The 18,056-nt window shown below is 47.1% G+C and overlaps 2 protein-coding genes across 2 annotated transcripts in view; both read left to right on the forward strand.

Annotated features, from left to right (window-relative positions):
* KMT2B (lysine methyltransferase 2B) overlaps nt 1-5,083 on the forward strand; it is a 61,799-nt gene extending 56,716 nt beyond the window's left edge. The window contains 7 exon segments of the mRNA XM_083626678.1: nt 267-404; nt 716-790; nt 1,283-1,460; nt 2,248-2,355; nt 3,311-3,394; nt 3,600-3,729; nt 4,178-5,083. Coding sequence (XP_083482804.1) covers nt 267-404; nt 716-790; nt 1,283-1,460; nt 2,248-2,355; nt 3,311-3,394; nt 3,600-3,729; nt 4,178-4,453 — 989 coding nt within the window. The 3' untranslated portion in view covers nt 4,454-5,083.
* A 2,968-nt stretch (nt 5,084-8,051) lies between these two features.
* PSENEN (presenilin enhancer, gamma-secretase subunit) lies at nt 8,052-9,838 on the forward strand. The gene is made up of 3 exons (XM_083628233.1): nt 8,052-8,208; nt 9,090-9,194; nt 9,475-9,838. The coding sequence occupies exons 1-3, from the start codon at nt 8,148-8,150 to the stop codon at nt 9,612-9,614; spliced, it is 306 nt and encodes a 101-aa protein (XP_083484359.1). The 5' UTR covers nt 8,052-8,147; the 3' UTR covers nt 9,615-9,838.
* The last annotated feature ends 8,218 nt before the right edge of the window (nt 9,839-18,056 follow it).

Here is an 18,056-nt window from a genome sequence, read left to right on the forward strand (position 1 = left end):
ATGTACATTAATTTCAATGGGGCTACTCTTAAATGTGACTAAAGATACGGACTGCAGCGTTCCAGCCTGCATACCAGAGTTTAGAAAGTAAATCCTGGACCTGACAGGTCTCTGCTTTGTGAGCTTGGGTTTTTATTTTAACCCTGCTGTAAGTCTATTCCTTCCTGTGAATTAAGCCCTTTCTCACAGATGACGACTCCACGACAGCAGAGCTAATACGCCTGGGCCTCCTGCTCTTCCCCCCCCCCCTTTTTCTCCCCTCCCAGGGGATCTCTCCAGCTCAGACGAGGACAATCTGAAGCAGGAGGACAAAGAGAATGAGATGCCCCGCAAAACGCAGCCCCACCTGTGCTTTGAGATCACCAGCGAGGACGGCTTCAATGTGCAGGCTGACAGCATAGATGGTGAGAAGGAGAGAATCGCATCGGTGGTAACGTTCCTTTGGACCTCTAGCCTCTCAGCTGGCTGGCTATAGTTGTGCTGCTGATGCTGCTGGAAAGAGGGACACACTCCACAGACAACTGGGGGATTATTTTTCTCCCGGGTACAAGCAGGAGTTGTATTATGCCTTGCTCAGGGAAGCCATAAGAGACTCTGGGGAACAGCAGCACCTTGGACCTCCTTTACCCAGTGATACCATTCCGATAATTATTTTGCTTTGGGTCAGATGCCTGCCTCTTACAGAGTAAATCACGGTTGCCTTCTCCATGTTTAGGTGCCTGGAAAGCAGTGATTGAGAAGATTCAGGAGGCCCGCACCAATGCCCGGCTCAAGCACCTCTCCTTTGCAGGTAATAAGGTCCTGTTTGAAGGCTTCCGATGGGCATCTGGTTGGCTGCTGTGGATGTTGGACTAGAAGGGCCTTAGGCCAGATCCGGCAGGACTCTTACTTGGTTTATAGGTTGTTCTGTTCTGGTTGGAAGTTACTTTGCAGCTGCCAGGCTAGCCTACCAGTCTTTTGGCTTTTTCAGTTCAAGGCCTAAAGACAATAGAAAGGGGAACAATCTCTGGGAGCAGAAAACTGCCCAGAATAGCTGCTCCAAAAGAGGGAAGACTATAAGCATAGGAGCAGTACAGAGGTTGTATGTTCCAAATAAATAAGAGAGCAGATGATGTAGAAAAGCAGAAGTGGGAAAAGCACATCAAGAAAGCAAAATGTCGTGATTTTCGTTGGGGAGGAGGTTTCTGGGGCTCTGTTCGGAGGCTTTGGGATAGGACTGGTTCTCTTGTACTGAAAGGGTGACTGGGTGCTGAATCTTAGGTATTATTGACTTTCCTGACAGGGATGAACGGGGTGCGGCTGTTGGGGATGCACCACGATGCCGTCATCTTTCTGGTGGAACAGCTGTATGGTGCCAAGGCCTGCCACAAATACAAGTTCCGGTACCACCAGCATGAAGGCGAGGAGGAGGAGCTTCCGCTCAACCCTCATGGCTGCGCCCGAGCTGAAGTCTACGTCAGGTGAGGAATGGCCTTGCTTTCTCTCTGGGAAGTAGGAGTGGACTGCAAATTTCTCTACCACCCTTTATCCATGGATCACAGGGCAGTTTACAATATACCAGTTGGATCACACACCTCTCTGGATTTTGCAGGGCAATTGCAGTGTGCAAAAAGTGTGTGCAATCATATATATTTTACGTAAAAGAAGAGTTCAAAATGCATATTTTACAGATGAATGCATTGAAAAGATTGATACAGATGCATTAATTTGTATAATTTGTTGTGAACTGCCCTGAGATCTATGGGTATAGGGCGGTATACAAATTGAATAAAAAATAAAAAAGTAATCAAAATATTTATTTTGTGTTCTTTTAGATAAAATGTGAATTTCTGTGCATTTTTACACACTGAAACTACTGCAAAAGTGCATACAAAATGCGTACAATTTAAATGCAGACAAATAATAATAATAATAATAATAATAATAATAATAATATCTGCACAAAACAGGAATGACCTATAATTGAGACCAGTTGGGGCAGAATTTGGCTGCCCAGTCCATCCGTTACAGTTCCCATGATCTCATGTCATTTGCAGCTGATGGGATTTGTAGTCCAGAAACATATGGTGGGTCACCGATTCACCCCTTATTCCTAAATTGCATCCTTGCCTGGGTTGTATTGCGGCAAAAGGAGTTCTTTCTTGAGTAGGTGGAAATGCAGATAGTGTTACAGATAGCGTTTAAAAGAGAGAAGAGCAGGGAATCCAGAGGCCTTCTGAGATGGGCAGCCTTCCACTTCTTTTGCAGGAAATGCACTTTTGATATGTTCAACTTCCTGGCATCGCAACATCGTGTGCTTCCTGAGGGAGGCCCTTATGACGAAGAGGAGGATGAAGTGCAGCTCAAGTCCACCAGGTAAGAAGACGCCTGGCTTCTGCTGTCCTGAAGCTGGTCAATCTTGACTTTGTCCCTTCATATGGTAGGCTGTGAAAACTCAGCATTTGGTAATATGAATCTGATTAGATAATACCCATGCTGTGTGTACTGCCAGGGAAGCTTTTAAAAACAGACGCTTCTCCTCTTCAGCCTGTGAAGCTCATGAGTTATAAAATTTCCAAGGGGATCCTTTTTCTCCAAAGCACTTAGAAGTAGGGGCCCACGTTTCCTTGCCCAGATCTCATTTCTACTTGATTAAAATGCATTTCTTGCTTGTAGTCAGTTGTCTTTCGGCTCTCTAGCCAGGTTTATGTAATAAAGGTGATTACCTGCTTTCCAGCACCAGCTTTTTTGCTGCCAAGGAAGCCCAGTGAGCCTAGTCCTCTTCTGTGCACCAGAGAGCACACTCAGGAAGGCAGCAAATAGCCCAAATTAGCATTGACCCAAAAAACAGGAGAGCTCACATACCACTTCTGCTCCCCGCAGAGAATATCCTGGGGAGGGCCATAGCTCAGTGATAGAGCATCGGTTTTGCATGCAGGTTCCCAGTTCAATCTCAAGACATCTCCAGCTAGGGCGGGAAGAGACCCTTTTCTGAAATCCTGGAGAGCTGCTGCCAATCAGTGTGAGCAATATTGAGCTAAATAGACTGATGCATAAGACAGTTTCCTACGTTTCAGGCATTCCTCCCTCCAGAAGGGAAACTTTACTGTCCATTCCCACAGTTTGTTCCATGATGTGGTGCTGCTGCTACTCAAGTTTCCTTCTCCCATCACTTTTAAAACTGTCGTGCTGCACCCTAAACATCTGATTTTCGTCCTTGTGATTCTTGCTGGGAATCTGTCCATCTTGAATCCATTTTTACTGTCAAGGCAGCCACTCTCTCTTTTGGCATAAGCTTCTAAGTCTAGTCTGGCCTCCGCTTCTTCCTTAGGCGAGCCACCAGCCTGGAGCTACCCATGGCCATGCGGTTTCGGCACCTGAAGAAAACCTCCAAGGAAGCTGTGGGCGTGTACAGGTAACAAGGGCAGCAGCTGCTGCTTGCTTGAATCCTTGGCCATGGCCTTCCTAAAGAGGCCACATTGTGCAGAGAAGCTCCCTGCTCCACGCTCGCCTCCAGGATGAACCTGAAAAAGAAACAGAGAGTACCCAGTGCCTGGCCCATCTTTGGCCTGCCTTGTTAACTCTCTTAATGCTGATCTGTACCTTTCTCCCCACTCCAGGTCAGCCATCCACGGCCGGGGCCTGTTCTGCAAGCGGAATATTGATGCAGGCGAGATGGTGATCGAATACTCTGGCATCGTGATCCGCTCGGTGCTGACAGACAAGCGCGAAAAGTACTATGACAGCAAGGTACTGAATCATGAGAATTGTAGAGTTGGAAGGGATCTCGAGGGTCTTCTGGTCCAATCCACTGCAATGCAGGAATCTTTTGCCCAACGTGGGGCTCAAACCCACGACCCTGAAATTGAGAGTCTCATTCTCTACTGAGCTGATGGTCAAGGGAGCAGGGAGTCCATGATTGAGTTGAGGACAGGGTATAAATCAGGCATAGGCAAACTCGGCCCTCCAGATGTTTTGGGACTACAACTCCCATCAACCCTAGCTAACAGGACAAGTGGCCAGGGATGATGGGAGTTGTAGTCCCAAAACATCTGGAGGGCCGAGTTTGCCTATGCCTGGTATAAATAATAAAACAACAACAACAATTATTATTATTAACAGGACCAGCGGAGGAGGGAGGAGCTGGACTCCCCAAATCGTCTCACTAATCTGAGCTCTATTTTTCCCATCCCAACAGGGCATAGGCTGCTACATGTTCCGCATTGACGACTTTGACGTGGTGGATGCCACGATGCACGGCAACGCCGCCCGCTTCATCAACCACTCCTGCGAGCCCAACTGCTACTCACGGGTCATCCATGTGGAGGGCCAGAAGCACATCGTCATCTTTGCCCTGCGGCGCATCTTTCGGGGCGAAGAGCTCACCTACGACTACAAATTCCCCATTGAGGACGCTGGCAGCAAGCTCCCTTGCAACTGCGGGGCCAAGCGCTGCCGCCGTTTTCTCAACTGAGAGGCATTTTTTTGACCCGTGACCTGATTCCTCAGCTCTGTACCTTTCTCCCAGCCTGGCGTCAGTGAGGGGGGACACCAAGAGGCATGTCGGGAGCTTACTCACCTCACTGTAGCTTTCCAAGTGGGTTGCTGCAGGACTGACACGTCCCCTTAGTTCCCTGAGGCTTGGAAATGGCTCATCTCCCAGGAGCATCAGTGATGCCCGTTTTGTCTGGGAAGAGGGGATGCTCTTGGCAGTGGACCTGTCTGTGGCTTGAAATTATGGCAAGCAGAGATATGGGGCAAGAGTGGGAAGGGTAGTCCCCCCTGGTCCCTTATCTGTGCCCGTCTGCTTCGTAGACCTGATTTTCTTTCCCTCTCCCTTGTGGGGTGAGAACAACTTTTTCTTTAATTTTGTACTTCTAACTTTTGTGATTCTCTTTCTTTTCCCGCTAAGGCTTTCTGTTTTAAAGTTAAAAAACAAAACAAAAAAAAAACATCAAACCCAGGAGGATGTAAATATTTGTACAAATTTCTAAACCTGTTTATTTTCTATGCACTTTTTTATTTAAGATGCTCAGTCAACTCAGACGGTAAAGGGTTGGATTCTTGTTGGTATAATTTTAAATAAAACGCAATTTTGACACAAGACTGTCACATGGCTTCCGTTGCAGCCTGAAGGAGGGGGCGGGGAGTGTGTTTGCATGTAAACAACAAAGCCCATCCATCTGGAAACGGAGACTGCAACCATCTAGTGATTTCATATCAAAACTCTTTGATTCCAAAATGCAAAGGCACAGGCTGTCTTACATGTTCCAGAGCTTTACATATGAGCTCCTCAAAAATATAGTGGTCCACCACCCATGTTGGTTATGCGTTTGTACTGCACACATTAATGGTGGAGCCCACATAGATCCATATCTAATGGCCTACTCCTTTCCAGAAGAGTGGCCAAGAAAATAAAAATAGAACCATTTATAGAGCCCCTTATGTTATTTGTTTGCTGAGTTCCCGTAGAAAGCACTTAGAACAGTCAGGTGGGGTACCTCCAGCTCATTGGCGACCTCCCCATTTGGCCTGAGAAGCTCTTTTGTGCAGGCCACACACGCACACCCAACACCTGACATATCTGACTTCAGGTGTGAGGGCAGGTAAGAGCAGGATTTCAAATGAAGAACTAGGAGCTTAGAGAAGTCCTTGCAACGTGGACTTCAAAGTGCAGCATCACTTGCCTGGACTGCCAGGGTTGAAGAGGGAAAGATCTGGCCCAGCAGCCAAAAAAGTGCCCTACAGAGATTGGGGGGGGGGGGGCGGATACAAAGGCTGCTTTTCTAGATCTTGGGTGTGGGAGAGAGTTAAGTAGTTAAGGAACAGGCCCTGCCAATGTCTGATGCCTGGCGTGGCTGTGGGGTGGGGAATGCGGGTTACGCCCTAAAGAGGTCCCTCATAAGGAACTTAACTATGAGACTTTAGAAAACGATGTGTTACCTTAACCATACTTTGCTTGTAGTATAATTCATTCTCAAAATTATGATGTACCTTGCATCTAACGTGCATCAATAAGGAGCAGGTGGCAAGTCTATGGGGAAGTGCACTTTACACGTGCTCAGGAACATACTTCCTATCTGAAATCTGATTGTGAGGCAGAAGCTGGAGAAAAGGCAATGGGTGTTCAGGTTTCGCCTCCTCTTTGTCAGCAAAAACGTGGCATAGCAAGAAGCAGCTTTGGCCCTGCACAGCGTTTTACCTTTAAAATCACAAAATACAGCAAGGAAGAGCTGCTCGTGTCGCTACTTCGCCATCTGGCGGGTTGAGGCAGTAGGGCTTTGTTGTTGTTTAGTCGTCCCTTTCTACGTGACCCCATGGACCAGAGCACGCCAGGCGCTCCTGTCTTCCACTGCCTCCCGCAGCTTGGTCAAACTCATGCTGGTAGCTTCGAGAACACTGTCCAGCCATCTCGTCCTCTGTCATCCCCTTCTCCTTGTGCCCTCAATCTTTCCCAACATCAGGGGCTTTTCCATGGAGTCTTCTCTTCTCATGAGGTGGCCAAAGTATTGGAGCCTCAGCTTCAGGATCTGTCCTTCCAGTGAGCACTCAGGGCTGATTTCCTTCAGAATGGATAGGTTTGATCTTCTTGCAGTTCATGGGACTCTCAAGCGTCTCCTCCAGCACCATAATTCAAAAGCATCCATTCTTCGGCGATCAGCCTTCTTTATGGTACAGCTCTCACTTCCATACATCACTACTGGGAAAACCATAGCTTTAACTATACGGACCTTTGTTGGCAAGGTTGGTAGGGCTTTAAGGAACTACAACTCCCAGCAAGCTCTTGGCCCCTGCTCCCCATTATCCGCAGCAAATAAGTATATCCCAGCATGCGCTGCGACAGGGCGTTGTTTTGAACATAGACTTAAAATTGTAGACAAGCGCGTCGCATCTGAACGCTGTGATCTCGTCTTCGGAGGTCGGAATGCCGCAGCTTGCAAACTAGGGAAATTTAGGAATTGAGCAGGCTGCTGTCCCTCAAGCAAAAATGATCAGCAGAGATGAGAGTTCGCGCTCTAATTAACTCGGGTCTTATTGTGTAGGGGTTTTTTATATATATCACTATATATATATATATATATATATATATATATATGTATAGTGATATATATAAAAAACCCTACACAAATATAAATAAAAAAAGTGAGCCTTAGGAAAAGCGCAATGCATCTGCATGCAGGTCCCTGGAGTTAAAAGTCCTGCTTGCAACGGAGTGCTGGATTCAATAGATGTCAGCGTGGAGGGCCCCTCAAGGGGATCCTTGATACTGGATTCAGGGGGCTCTGCCTGCTCCTCGAGGTCCTTGTCTTTTTATTCATCCCCGGAGGTTTCAGCGTTTGGCACCACCTCGGGGCTAGGAATGGTTGCCCCCGCTTCCAATCACAATTATTTTGGAGAAGGGTTAAAAACCGTGTTTGATTTACACATGGGTTTGTGCCTTTCCCTATGCATGTCAATGGAAAGTTCTCCATTGTATTTCCCCCTTTAAAAATCTATGGGAGAAGCATACTCCCGCCCACCACCAAAGACCTTGGGGAAACAGGAACATTGCAATAGGTGCAACCCGCGGAGGGAGCGCTTCTCGTTGACGAAGACTTCGCGCTGGGCGGGGGGGGGGGGGCAATCCAAGCCGTTCCTGGCAAAGCGGTCACGAGGGCAACACTTCTCGCAAGCGCGCCCCTGCCTACCTACCTACCTACCTACTTGCAAGCTGGGATAATGCAGTCCAACGGCATTCTGGATTATTATTTTTTCGGGGGAGGGAGAAAAAAAATCAAAAGGACCCTTGCACACTCGAGTGCGGCGGGGACCGAACGGAAGAGCAAGCGAGGGATACCCGCTACCGACTACTCGTCGCGCTGCTCTAGACGTTTCCTATCTCCGCGCTTGGTGAGACGTTTTCCCAGCAGCCCGCGGGGCGAGCTGGTGACCAGGAACCGCGCAAGTTCCGCATTGGGGAAGCAGAAGCGGCTCTGCAGGAGGAGGAGGAGGAGGAGGAGGAAGAGGAAGGGGTGAGTCGTTGGGGGAGGGGCGCCTCACCCACTCCACAATTTGGGGGTGGGGGTGGGCCCTGTCCTCCGAGCCAGAGGAGGGTTTGGGGGGGCTTAGCCCTGAGCTCCGCCCTGACTGCGAGGGTCCCTCTCTTCCTCCTAGACCCCAGTCGCACCATGAACCTGGAGCGCGTTTCCAACGAGGAGAAGCTCAACCTCTGTAGGAAGTACTACTTGGGTGAGTGGCTGGTTCCAGCGAGAGGCATCGGTGGTGGTTAGGTATTTATTGACACCCGGCTCTTCCTCTTGACGATCATTGGGGCGGGGACGACGACGACACACAATTAAACGTTAATAGAATAGAAGGCACTCGGCTTATTTCTCTCTGCGTCTAGTATACGCCAGATGTTGGAAAAGAAAGTGAAATCCCCACTATCAATTGACAGAATTTCCATTACTTCCCAGTAAGACAGCCGAAATAAGAAATTTGGGTGGAAAAAACTGGATAAAGGGGCGAGTGGGAAAGCTTTGGGGGGTACCTCAAGAAGAAGAAGAAGAAACTAAATTTAATGTACCAGTAGGGGTGATCACATGAGCAGCCAGTCAACTATAGTTAAGAAGTAAAAGGGGTGAAAAGAAAGATGGATGATTAAATGGAGATGCAGCACACCTTGGGTTTATTATGAATGCCATGGAGTGCTAGGTTGGGAAGTCTGTACGTAAATATTTAGTGTGGAGGGAATGCAATGTACAAAGGGAAAAATGGAAGATGCACACACACACACACACACACACACACACACACACACACACATATAATGATTGCTTAAAGTTGTTTTTTATTTTAAAAAGCACTATTTCGCCCAGGTGCATAGAACTTGTGAATTTCTACTGCGGTAAGAACTGGTGTGTGTACATTTTGGTGGCTTATTAGAAATGTTATGTTTTTGCCAACTTGCTTAGACGGTAGGCAGCTGTTTTTTCAGTAGGCAAAGTGAACCTTTTGGAAAAATACAGACCTTTTTTTTCATTTTTGCAGCCCCTTTTAAAATAGGAAAGGTGAAGGGGTTTAAAAACACACACATATAAATGAGTCCTTTCTTTCCTTTGTTTCTCCAGGTGGCTTTGCTCTGCTGCCTTTCCTGTGGCTGGTGAACGTTTTCTGGTTTTTCCGAGAGGCCTTTCTGGTGCCGGCGTACACTGAGCAACTACAGATAAAGCGCTGTGAGTTGTGGTGCAAATCCTAGGAAGTGGGAGGGCAGGGCAGGTGTGGGGTCCCTCCACATGTTGCTGAACTACAACTTCCATCAGTTCCAGCAAGTATGACCAGTGACCAAGAATGATGGGAGTTATAGTTCAACAACTTACGGAAGGCCAAAGATTTCCCACTGCTGCCCCAGGAGGAGAGCCCAGGCCACCTATTTGGGCAGTGCCAGGTAGCATAAGGATCTATGCTTAAATGGAGGTGACTGTGCTCATGGTTTTCCATCTGTTTCCATCCCAGATGTCCAGCGTTCAGCTATGGGGCTTCTTTTCTGGGTGATTGTGCTCACCACGTGGATCAGCATCTTCCAGGCGCGCCGGGCAGAGTGGGGCGAGCTTGGCGACTACCTCTCCTTCACCATCCCCCTGGGCACTCCATGACCAAGCCCTCCTCCCTTGATGTCACCAGCGTGGAGCTTTTAGGGTTGTATTTTTTTTCAATGGACTCCCTGGGTGGCATGCTACTCTCCCCTTTTATGGAACCAGAGTGGGATTGTGCCATAGTGAACTCCGGGGAGGCTGCCTCTCCTTGCAGAATCCTCTGTTCAGTATGCCCTGATCACAACCTGGGGCAGAGGTGATTAATAAACCTGGGGTTGCCTACATCTGCTTGCCCACAGTGTGGTGGTATTGGGAAGAAGTGAGAATGGGGATAAGACCATTGGAAGAGCCTGCCAGATCAAGCCGGCGACCCATCTAGTCTCTTAGGCATTGCATTAGCACCAATGGGAGTCCTTGCCGACAATTTTAAACATCTGTCCTCGGCTGCATAAAGCAGAGAGGCAGGGGTACAGTAGAAGGGCAAAATGAATAATTTCTCTGTGGACATTTGGGCTTTTTAAAAAAACTATACATATCTAAACATATAGCAAAATAAAAAAAATCCTTCCAGTAGCACCTTAGAGACCAACTAAGTTTGTTATTGGTATTAGCTTTCGTGTGCATGCACATTTCTTCAGATACCTCTTTAGTTACCTGCCTGTAACTAAACATATAGCAGGATATTCTTAGACTCAAGTGGTTGGCCATCCGGGATTTATTCTTCCCAGAAAAAACTTCACTTTTCTGCCTCTTGTGCAATACTAACAATTTCCCACTAGAAAACACCCTTTTGTGTGTGTGTGTGTGTGTGTGTGTGTGTGTTTGGTTTCTAAGTAAAATTACTGTGTTTAATTCAAAAGAAGTGATTTCTGACTTAGCAAGTCTATCTAGTTAGATGATAATATACTATGGGTCTTTCCCCCTACCTCAGACAAATCTCTCCAGCACACCCTTGTATAGCTAGGGACATCCCTTCGGTTGTAGTGGGGGCTGGTAGGTGTGACCCAAGTGAAATCACAATGTATCTCCCCCTGCCCCACTTCCATTTAGCAGTGGTGGCCTCCCCCTCCCCCGTTTTTTTTATATGAATGCTGCTTTAGCAGTAGTAGTGCCAGGATGGTTCTCTACCTCCTCCCTCCCTGCCTTGTCCCAGGAAAAAATCGGGCAGAGAACTTGGCCAGGTTGACAAGAAGCAGTGGGGCTGGGGCTGCCAGTGCCAGGCAGGGGCCCTCCAAGCATGGAGCGCAAGGCAGTCGTCATTATTCGCCCTCCCCAGGGACCGCCCTGTTTCCAGACTCTTCAGTTCCCAACATTCCTGTTGTTTGCCATGCTGGCTAGGCCAATGGAAACTGAAACCTTATCAATGTCTGGAGGGTCACAGGTTCTTCATCCCTGTTGTAAAGCATCACGCACCTAGGCAATCCAACCGTTTATTCAAACCCAAAAACGACGGAGGCTTTACGAGGTAGGTGTCACGCTTTCTAAAGCCTGCTGCTTCCACGTTACATCTTCCTGTGTATTCAGAAACCTAAGAAAAGCAGCCAGAAAATTGCCAGAGAATCATCTTTGAAAAGATGGTGGTGACCAGGGTCGCACACAGTATTTGCATGAAGGGGATCGCTGATAGATCTATATCAGGTTTTTAAAAAAACTGTGTTCCTGTGTGCTCTCCATTATGTGTGACTTACTGTGCTACTTCTTGCATTAGGAGCGCAGGAGGCACTGTGGTCTAAACAACAGCCTCTTGGGCTTGCCGATCGGAAGGTTGGCAGTTCAAATCGGCGTGACAAGCTCCCATTGCTCTGTTCCAGCTTCTGCCAATCTAGCAGTTTGAAAGCATACCAACACAAGTAGATAAATAGGTACTGCTGTGGCGGGAAGGTAAATGGCGTTTCCATGTGCCCTGGCTTCCGTCATGGTGTTCCATTGCACCAGAAGCAGTTTAGTCATGCTGGCCACATGACCTGGAAAGCTGTCTGTGGACAAACGCCACCTCCCTCGGCCTGAAAGTGAGATGAGCGCCACAACTCCACAGTTGCCTTTGACTGGACTTAACCATCCAGGGGTCCTTTATCTTACCCTTCTTGCATTGTTGTAGTCCAGCAACATTGGGAGGGCCATAGCTCCCCCATTCCTGTTAAGCTCTGTTGATTTCCATGAAAAGGTGTGTATGTGTGTGTTTACTACAATGATAGTATTTTTACATATATATTTTTAGATTTCTTGCTGGGCCTAGTTCTGCTCTCCTTTGCAATGGTTGCTGAACAGCAACATGTTTACTTGGAAGTAAATCCTATTGCGTTCAATGGTGCTTACTCCCCGAGTAAAAATGTGTATAACAGGATGGGCAACTGGATGAATTCCACCTTCCATCAGTCCTAGCCAGCATGCAGCAAAGGGAGATGTAGCCCAACAACGCATAACGTGCCACAGTTTCTCCCTCCCTGTTCTTTTAGGATGGCAACTTCAAGGGCCTCATTCTTCCTTTAATGAGCAGTCCCAACTGCTGCAGTTTAAGCCTGTGCTGTGTTCCCCCAGTGCAATATGCAGTGGACACTGGAATAGATCAGGGTCTCCTGGCATAGAGAGAAAAGTTGCATAGAGAGAAAAAGCTTCACTTGGAATCTGCATGCTGAATTGCTGTTTTCAAGGGACAGGCGTGGGGCGATGAAAAGAGGAAAGTTGGCTGCTGTCCTAGGAGAGCCTTTCTCCTACACCTCCGTCAGCTGATTGGGATGTAGGATGGTGTGATAAACAGTGGAGGAAACAATGAGCCCAATGTTTCCCTGAGCCGCTGTAGCTTGCTCTGCAATTTAAATTGTGTCATTCCAGCAGGCTGGTTACAGTCTAGTGTCTCAGAAAGGGGTGGGGGATCCTCCCTGCTGGTTAGGCAGCCGTGCCCTGCTGTACCTTCTCCCTCCTGCACAGGCTGGGTGGGGAAGGGGGCGAGAGCTGAAGGGCGGTGATGTCAGCGGAGCAATGAAGTAGCCTACAGCAGGTGTTGGCCTGCCTTGCATGAGGTCACTATCTGGCCTTTTCCATTGTGCTAAGCGGAGGGGGGAGGCGCAGGCTTCCTTCCAGCCATGAACTCATTGCAGGTGTCCCCAACCTTTTTTGGGGGCGGGACATTTAAAAATCTGAGCAGAAACTTGTGGGCATCACAAAAGGAAAATAGGTGGAATTTTGTACCCGCTGCCTCACATCAAGGACAACACAGACATGAAAAGCAGGCGACTTTCCCCAGCAAAACAAAATGAAAAAGCCCATCCAACCTCAATTTTACAAAGCAAGGAGAGAATAGAAGGTTATGGGATGCCAACGGAGATTTCAGAAGGCCCGTATGTACAACGTTGGGGACCTAAAGCTCACTGAATGTTAATTACAACCAGTCTCCCAGAATGGTTTCTGCCTTGTTATTTTTTTAAGTACTTGTTTTTCTAGGTAGAGGTAAACCTCTGGAAGCAATTCTGTAGAAGCTCTGGGGGACATATGGTTGTGCCTAGGACAGGCATGGGGAACCTCTCCCTCCAGAGGTTGCTGAACTGCAGCTCCCATCGTCCATGGCTGCTGTCCGTGCTGCCTGGGGTTGATGGGAGTCGTAGGTCAGCAACACCTGGAAGGCCAAAAGTTTGATTTTGTTGGTTTCCGATATTTCTATACCACCTGACGACAAAAGTCCTATGGGCAGACAAGTTAAAACCTTAAAACGTAAAACGTAATAGGAAATGAAAATCTAACAGAATAAAATCAGCAATAGAGAATGGCATCCAGTACAACAAAAATAAAAAGCAGTAAAAAATATATTTACGACTGAAAACGCTTTCACCTAGGCAGACCTCTCTGGGGGTGCCAACACTTGTAGCCAATCTCATTTGTTTCCTCTTGTCCTGCATTCATACGTGACACATCTCGCAGCAGAGGAGTTCACAAAAGTTCCTCAGACCTGGTCTAGGAGCAAGAAAGTCTGTGAAGAGCAGCAGTTGAGCCAAGTGATTTGTGAGGTAGGAGGCCCAGCTGTTGGAAAAAGTGTTTCATCCTCACCCTACAATGCTAGGGTTGGGCTCTGAGGTGCTACAGATGCTGCCACTTTTCATTTCTCTTTCCATGACTGGTGAACATCGGCAGGCGAAGCGCTTCCAGGTATTAGAGATAAAGTGATTGTGTTAAAAAATAAGAAGCTTTCTAGATATTACCTGTCGAATGTCATTTGGCTGATAAGGCCATTGGGGTGGAATCAGGCTAAGTTATCTGAACAAGTCCCATTGAAAATCCAACCCATTTACTACAAAATATAAACCAGCAGCAAGCTGCAGTATGGCCATCTTGTTTGCTTCTTTCTCGTCTTTCCATTTTTAATTTTTTTTGTTCTTATCATTGCTACTCTTTTTATTTTTCTTGGTTCCACCTGCTTTGTTATCTCTGGAGCTGCTGACACAAATATACCAACTATCAGGTGTGGCTAATGCACACCCACTGAGGCTGCACATCGCCCTCTTCCAGAGAAGTTTGTTGTTAAAAGTGGAGCAGAGATGCCACCCAAGGTGGGTGCAAATGAATGGAGGTATCTCGTCTGACCTGAACTGGCAGCCTCTCTAGCTTTTCACCTCCTTTGCCTTCTTCATCTGATTGCCGGAGCTCCTCACCCCGTCTCCTTTTTTCCATTCCTTCCTTGAAACCTGCTCAGGGTTGCTTTGGCGTTGGAGGCTGTACACATTTCGCTTTGGATTTAATTTACCTCCCTTTGACAAACCAATTGCTAATTCAGATTGAAACCAGCGCTTCACAGACAAATCTGTATTTCTAAAATGGGAAGGATGGAGCAAACATACTGTTCTTGCATCTGTATGTGAAACAGTAATGTACCACTTGGCCATGAAGTTCGTGTCCCAGGTATTCGAACTCTGGTCTCCCGGGTCCTAGACCCATCAGATGAGGGATGGAAGTAGGGGGAGTTTGTCTATGTTCGCCTCTCTTTATTGGGAAGCAATTCCTGCTGTTTGAGAGGCTGGGATTTGGAAGTCATTTCAGTTCATCTCATTACCATTACATATCAACAGCTATCTGTCTGTCTGCTGCATATACAACATACATTTAAAGCACGTGACATTTTAAAATTTCATTTATAGCCCACCTTTCTCTCTTGAGGATTTCAAGGTGGCAAATGTACATGGTTCTCCCCCTCCTTGCTTAATTCCCACAACGGCCCTATGAGGTAGGTTAGGCTGAGAGCCCCAAGATCACCCACGAGCTACGTGGCCGAATGGGGATTCAAACCCTAGTCTCCCAGGTCCTAGTCCAGCACTTTAACCACTGCACCACTTTGGCTCTGCCTCAGTCCTTGTCTTGCCAAATGCAAGGTGGTTCTTTAGGAAAAAAAAGATTCAGAGGCAATACAAAACACAAGTGAGTGAGAAGATTTAAGAATTTATTCTAAACAGCAAGCAATATATACACACCAAGCAACATTTTATACTGTATTTTATGCTGTTATTTGTTGCATCAATTAAGTGTTTTAAATTTGTTGTTAGCCACCCTGAGCCCAGTTTTCTGAATCAGGAAGGCGGGGTATAAATAATAATAACTATTATTATTTTATTAATAATAATAGATTGCCTGAGATTGCACAGCCCCATGGCCATCAGTTCATGCACGAGCTTCTCCGAACTCGGCCCAAAATAATCTGATTTATAGATAGCTAACCTGTTAGCCTGTGGCTTGCCCGACTGACCACATGCTACTAGCTACCTGCAGATTATTCATTAGCCGCTTCTACCAATGCCTCACTTTCTTCAACACTTGATGTCCAACATCAAAAGAAGGTACCCAGCAATATCACTTCCTCCCAACAGATTAGGACTAGGAAATTAAAGGCTGTTCTCAGCCATCATAGTGCTTAACAAAAGATAGGGAAAAGGAAGGAACGGGGCAGGAAGAGGGAAACCGAGTTAGATCACTCGAAATACAAATATATTCTGGAGAGATTGCCCATACAGTCCTTTATCTACATTACATAACATAAGACAAGTCAACCTGGATCAGACCAAGAATTCATCAAGAACCCTGGTTGGGGACCTCAGACCCAGGGCCACGTGTAGCACTCCAGACCTCTCTATATCTGGTCCTTGGGACTCTCACCAGGCCTTGCATCAGCCCACCAGCCCTGCTTTTCATCCTCCTAGCATGTTTTTGTCTAGAGTGGAATGTGCTTTTAAAGCTGGATAATACCTCTTGCTTGTTTGGATACAGGATAGAGTAGCACATGAGCATGTGGAAAGTAGCCTGCTGAACAGAGGTAGAAATTACATTCCTTGCTCTTCCCATTTGGGTTTCTGGCTCCACCTACCCCTGGCACCTAACCTTCCATCCCCGAAGGTGTCCTAGAAGGAAAAACAGACCTTGGAACAAAAAAGGATTCCCAACCCCTGATCTAGGATCTACAGCAGCGGGGAATGAAGCCGACAGCATTCCCTTGTCTCTTCTCCTTCATGCCTGGTATTTGGGGCTAAACTGCCTCTGCATCTGGAGGCTCCATTTGCACATTACGTCTAATACTGCCCCCCCCCCAGTATAGCTGCCCACGCTCCATAAATTCGCCTGATCCCATTTGAAAGCTGCAGCCATCACTGCATCTCGCAGCAGCAATTTGCATCAATTAATGACATTACGTTTCAACGTTTAGGGGACTGTCTCTGCCAAACGAGAAAACCTAGAGAGGTTTGTCTGGCGTCTCTTCCTAGCAGCGCCAGGCGAAGGACTCCTCACCCACCCCCTCCACTACCACCAAGCTTTCTGGGTGCAGTTTTAACCCCCTTGGCTGGTCTGTGCTGCTTTCATGATTATCTGGCTTTTAGCTTATTTTACTGCTTTGCTTTGATGCTTTTAAGTATTCTGCTCTTTCTGCTAACTGCAGAACAGGATACAAGAGTAGCATAAAAACTGTGTTTTTGTGTTTTTTTTTTTAACTGAGAAATGGGCTAGCAGTAGAGAGAAAATCCTGCTTGTTTTTTCTTCAGGGAAGGGAGAAGTCTTGTCGAGATTATACCTGGAACGGCAACACACCTGTTATCCAAAAGAGTTGAGAGCAGCATTCCAGCCTTTTGATGTAATCCAGAAGACGCTTTGGAACAGTCCACACCCTTTCCCAAGCTCAATAGTCTGACTATGAGCTACCCTGTTCTTCTGAATGCTTAGATCCCACTGGAGCACCACTGATCTCATGGGGTAACTGCCCCACCTAGCCCCAGAGGCAAGCAGTCGGACTCCTTGCGGAAAATTGTGCTGCAGCTCTTTTAAAATCCTTTGAGAATATGTGCGTGCCAAGGTTCTGACTGATGGAAACAGCAAGCGAGCTTTGCGAACAAGGTGGTTGCAATATGGCATTATCTAAAAACGTGTGGCCTAGTGGTTAGAGCATTGGACTAGGGAGACCAGGGTTTGAATCTCCACTCATCCACAAGGTCCCTGGATGTCTCTCCACCTAACCTGCCTCACAGGGTTGCTGTGAGGATAACATGAAGAAGGAGGGGAACCCTGTGTCACCCTGAGCTCCTTGGAGGAGAGATGGGATATTCGTATGATAATAAGCTGCTTCTAAGCTATTTGTTTTATAAATAAATCATTTTAATGCATTTTTCTTAAATCAAAATGGAACATTCCCTACAAACTGGAAACAACTCTGCACATTTTAAAAATACTATTTTTATGGTCAGGCCATGCCCCACTACTCCAATATTCTGGGTTTCAAAATGCATTATATAGCCTCATAAAGCTGGGTGGGGGAAGAGTCTCTGTCCTCAAGTAGAACCAATTAAGTTACCCAGCTACCAAGATCAATAAGTGTTAGCATATAATGCCCTAAATGGCTTGGAACCCCAGTCCTGAAAGGAGTAACTCCCCAGCCATCTTAGGCCCTACAATGGACAGAAGAGGACCTCTGGCTGCTGCCCACTTAGTATTTATCCATGACAGGGCCTTCTCAATGGTCATAGAATCATAGAATCATAGAGTTGGAAGAGACCACAAGGGCCATTGAGTCCAACCCCCTGCCAAGCAGGAAACACCATCAGAGCACTCCTGACATATGGTTGTCAAGCCTCTGCTTAAAGACCTCCAAAGAAGGAGACTCCACCACACTCCTTGGCAGCAAATTCCACTGTCAAACAGCTCTTACTGTCAGGAAGTTCTTCCTAATGTTTAGGTGGAATCTTCTTTCTTGTAGTTTGGATCCATTGCTCCGTGTCCGCTTCTCTGGAGCAGCAGAAAACAGCCTTTCTCCCTCCTCTATGTGACATCCTTTTATATATTTGAACATGGCTATCATATCACCCCTTAACCTCCTCTTCTCCAGGCTAAACATGCCCAGCTCCCTTAGCCGTTCCTCGTAAGGCATCGTTTCCAGGCCTTTGACCATTTTGGTTGCCCTCCTCTGGACACGTTCCAGTTTGTCAGTGTCCTTCTTGAACTGTGGTGCCCAGAACTGGACACAGTACTCCAGGTGAGGTC

Source organism: Podarcis filfolensis, assembly GCF_964270895.1.
Source record: "Podarcis filfolensis genome assembly, chromosome: 8".
NCBI lineage: Eukaryota > Metazoa > Chordata > Lepidosauria > Squamata > Lacertidae > Podarcis > Podarcis filfolensis.

Coding starts and splice junctions, on each gene's coding strand:
- PSENEN (XM_083628233.1), top strand. CDS start 8,148: ATGAACCTGGAGCGCGTTTCCAACGAGGAGAAGCTCAACCTCTGTAGG. Junction 8,209..9,089: donor CTGTAGGAAGTACTACTTGG/GTGAGTGGCTGG, acceptor TTGTTTCTCCAG/GTGGCTTTGCTCTGCTGCCT. Junction 9,195..9,474: donor GCAACTACAGATAAAGCGCT/GTGAGTTGTGGT, acceptor TTTCCATCCCAG/ATGTCCAGCGTTCAGCTATG.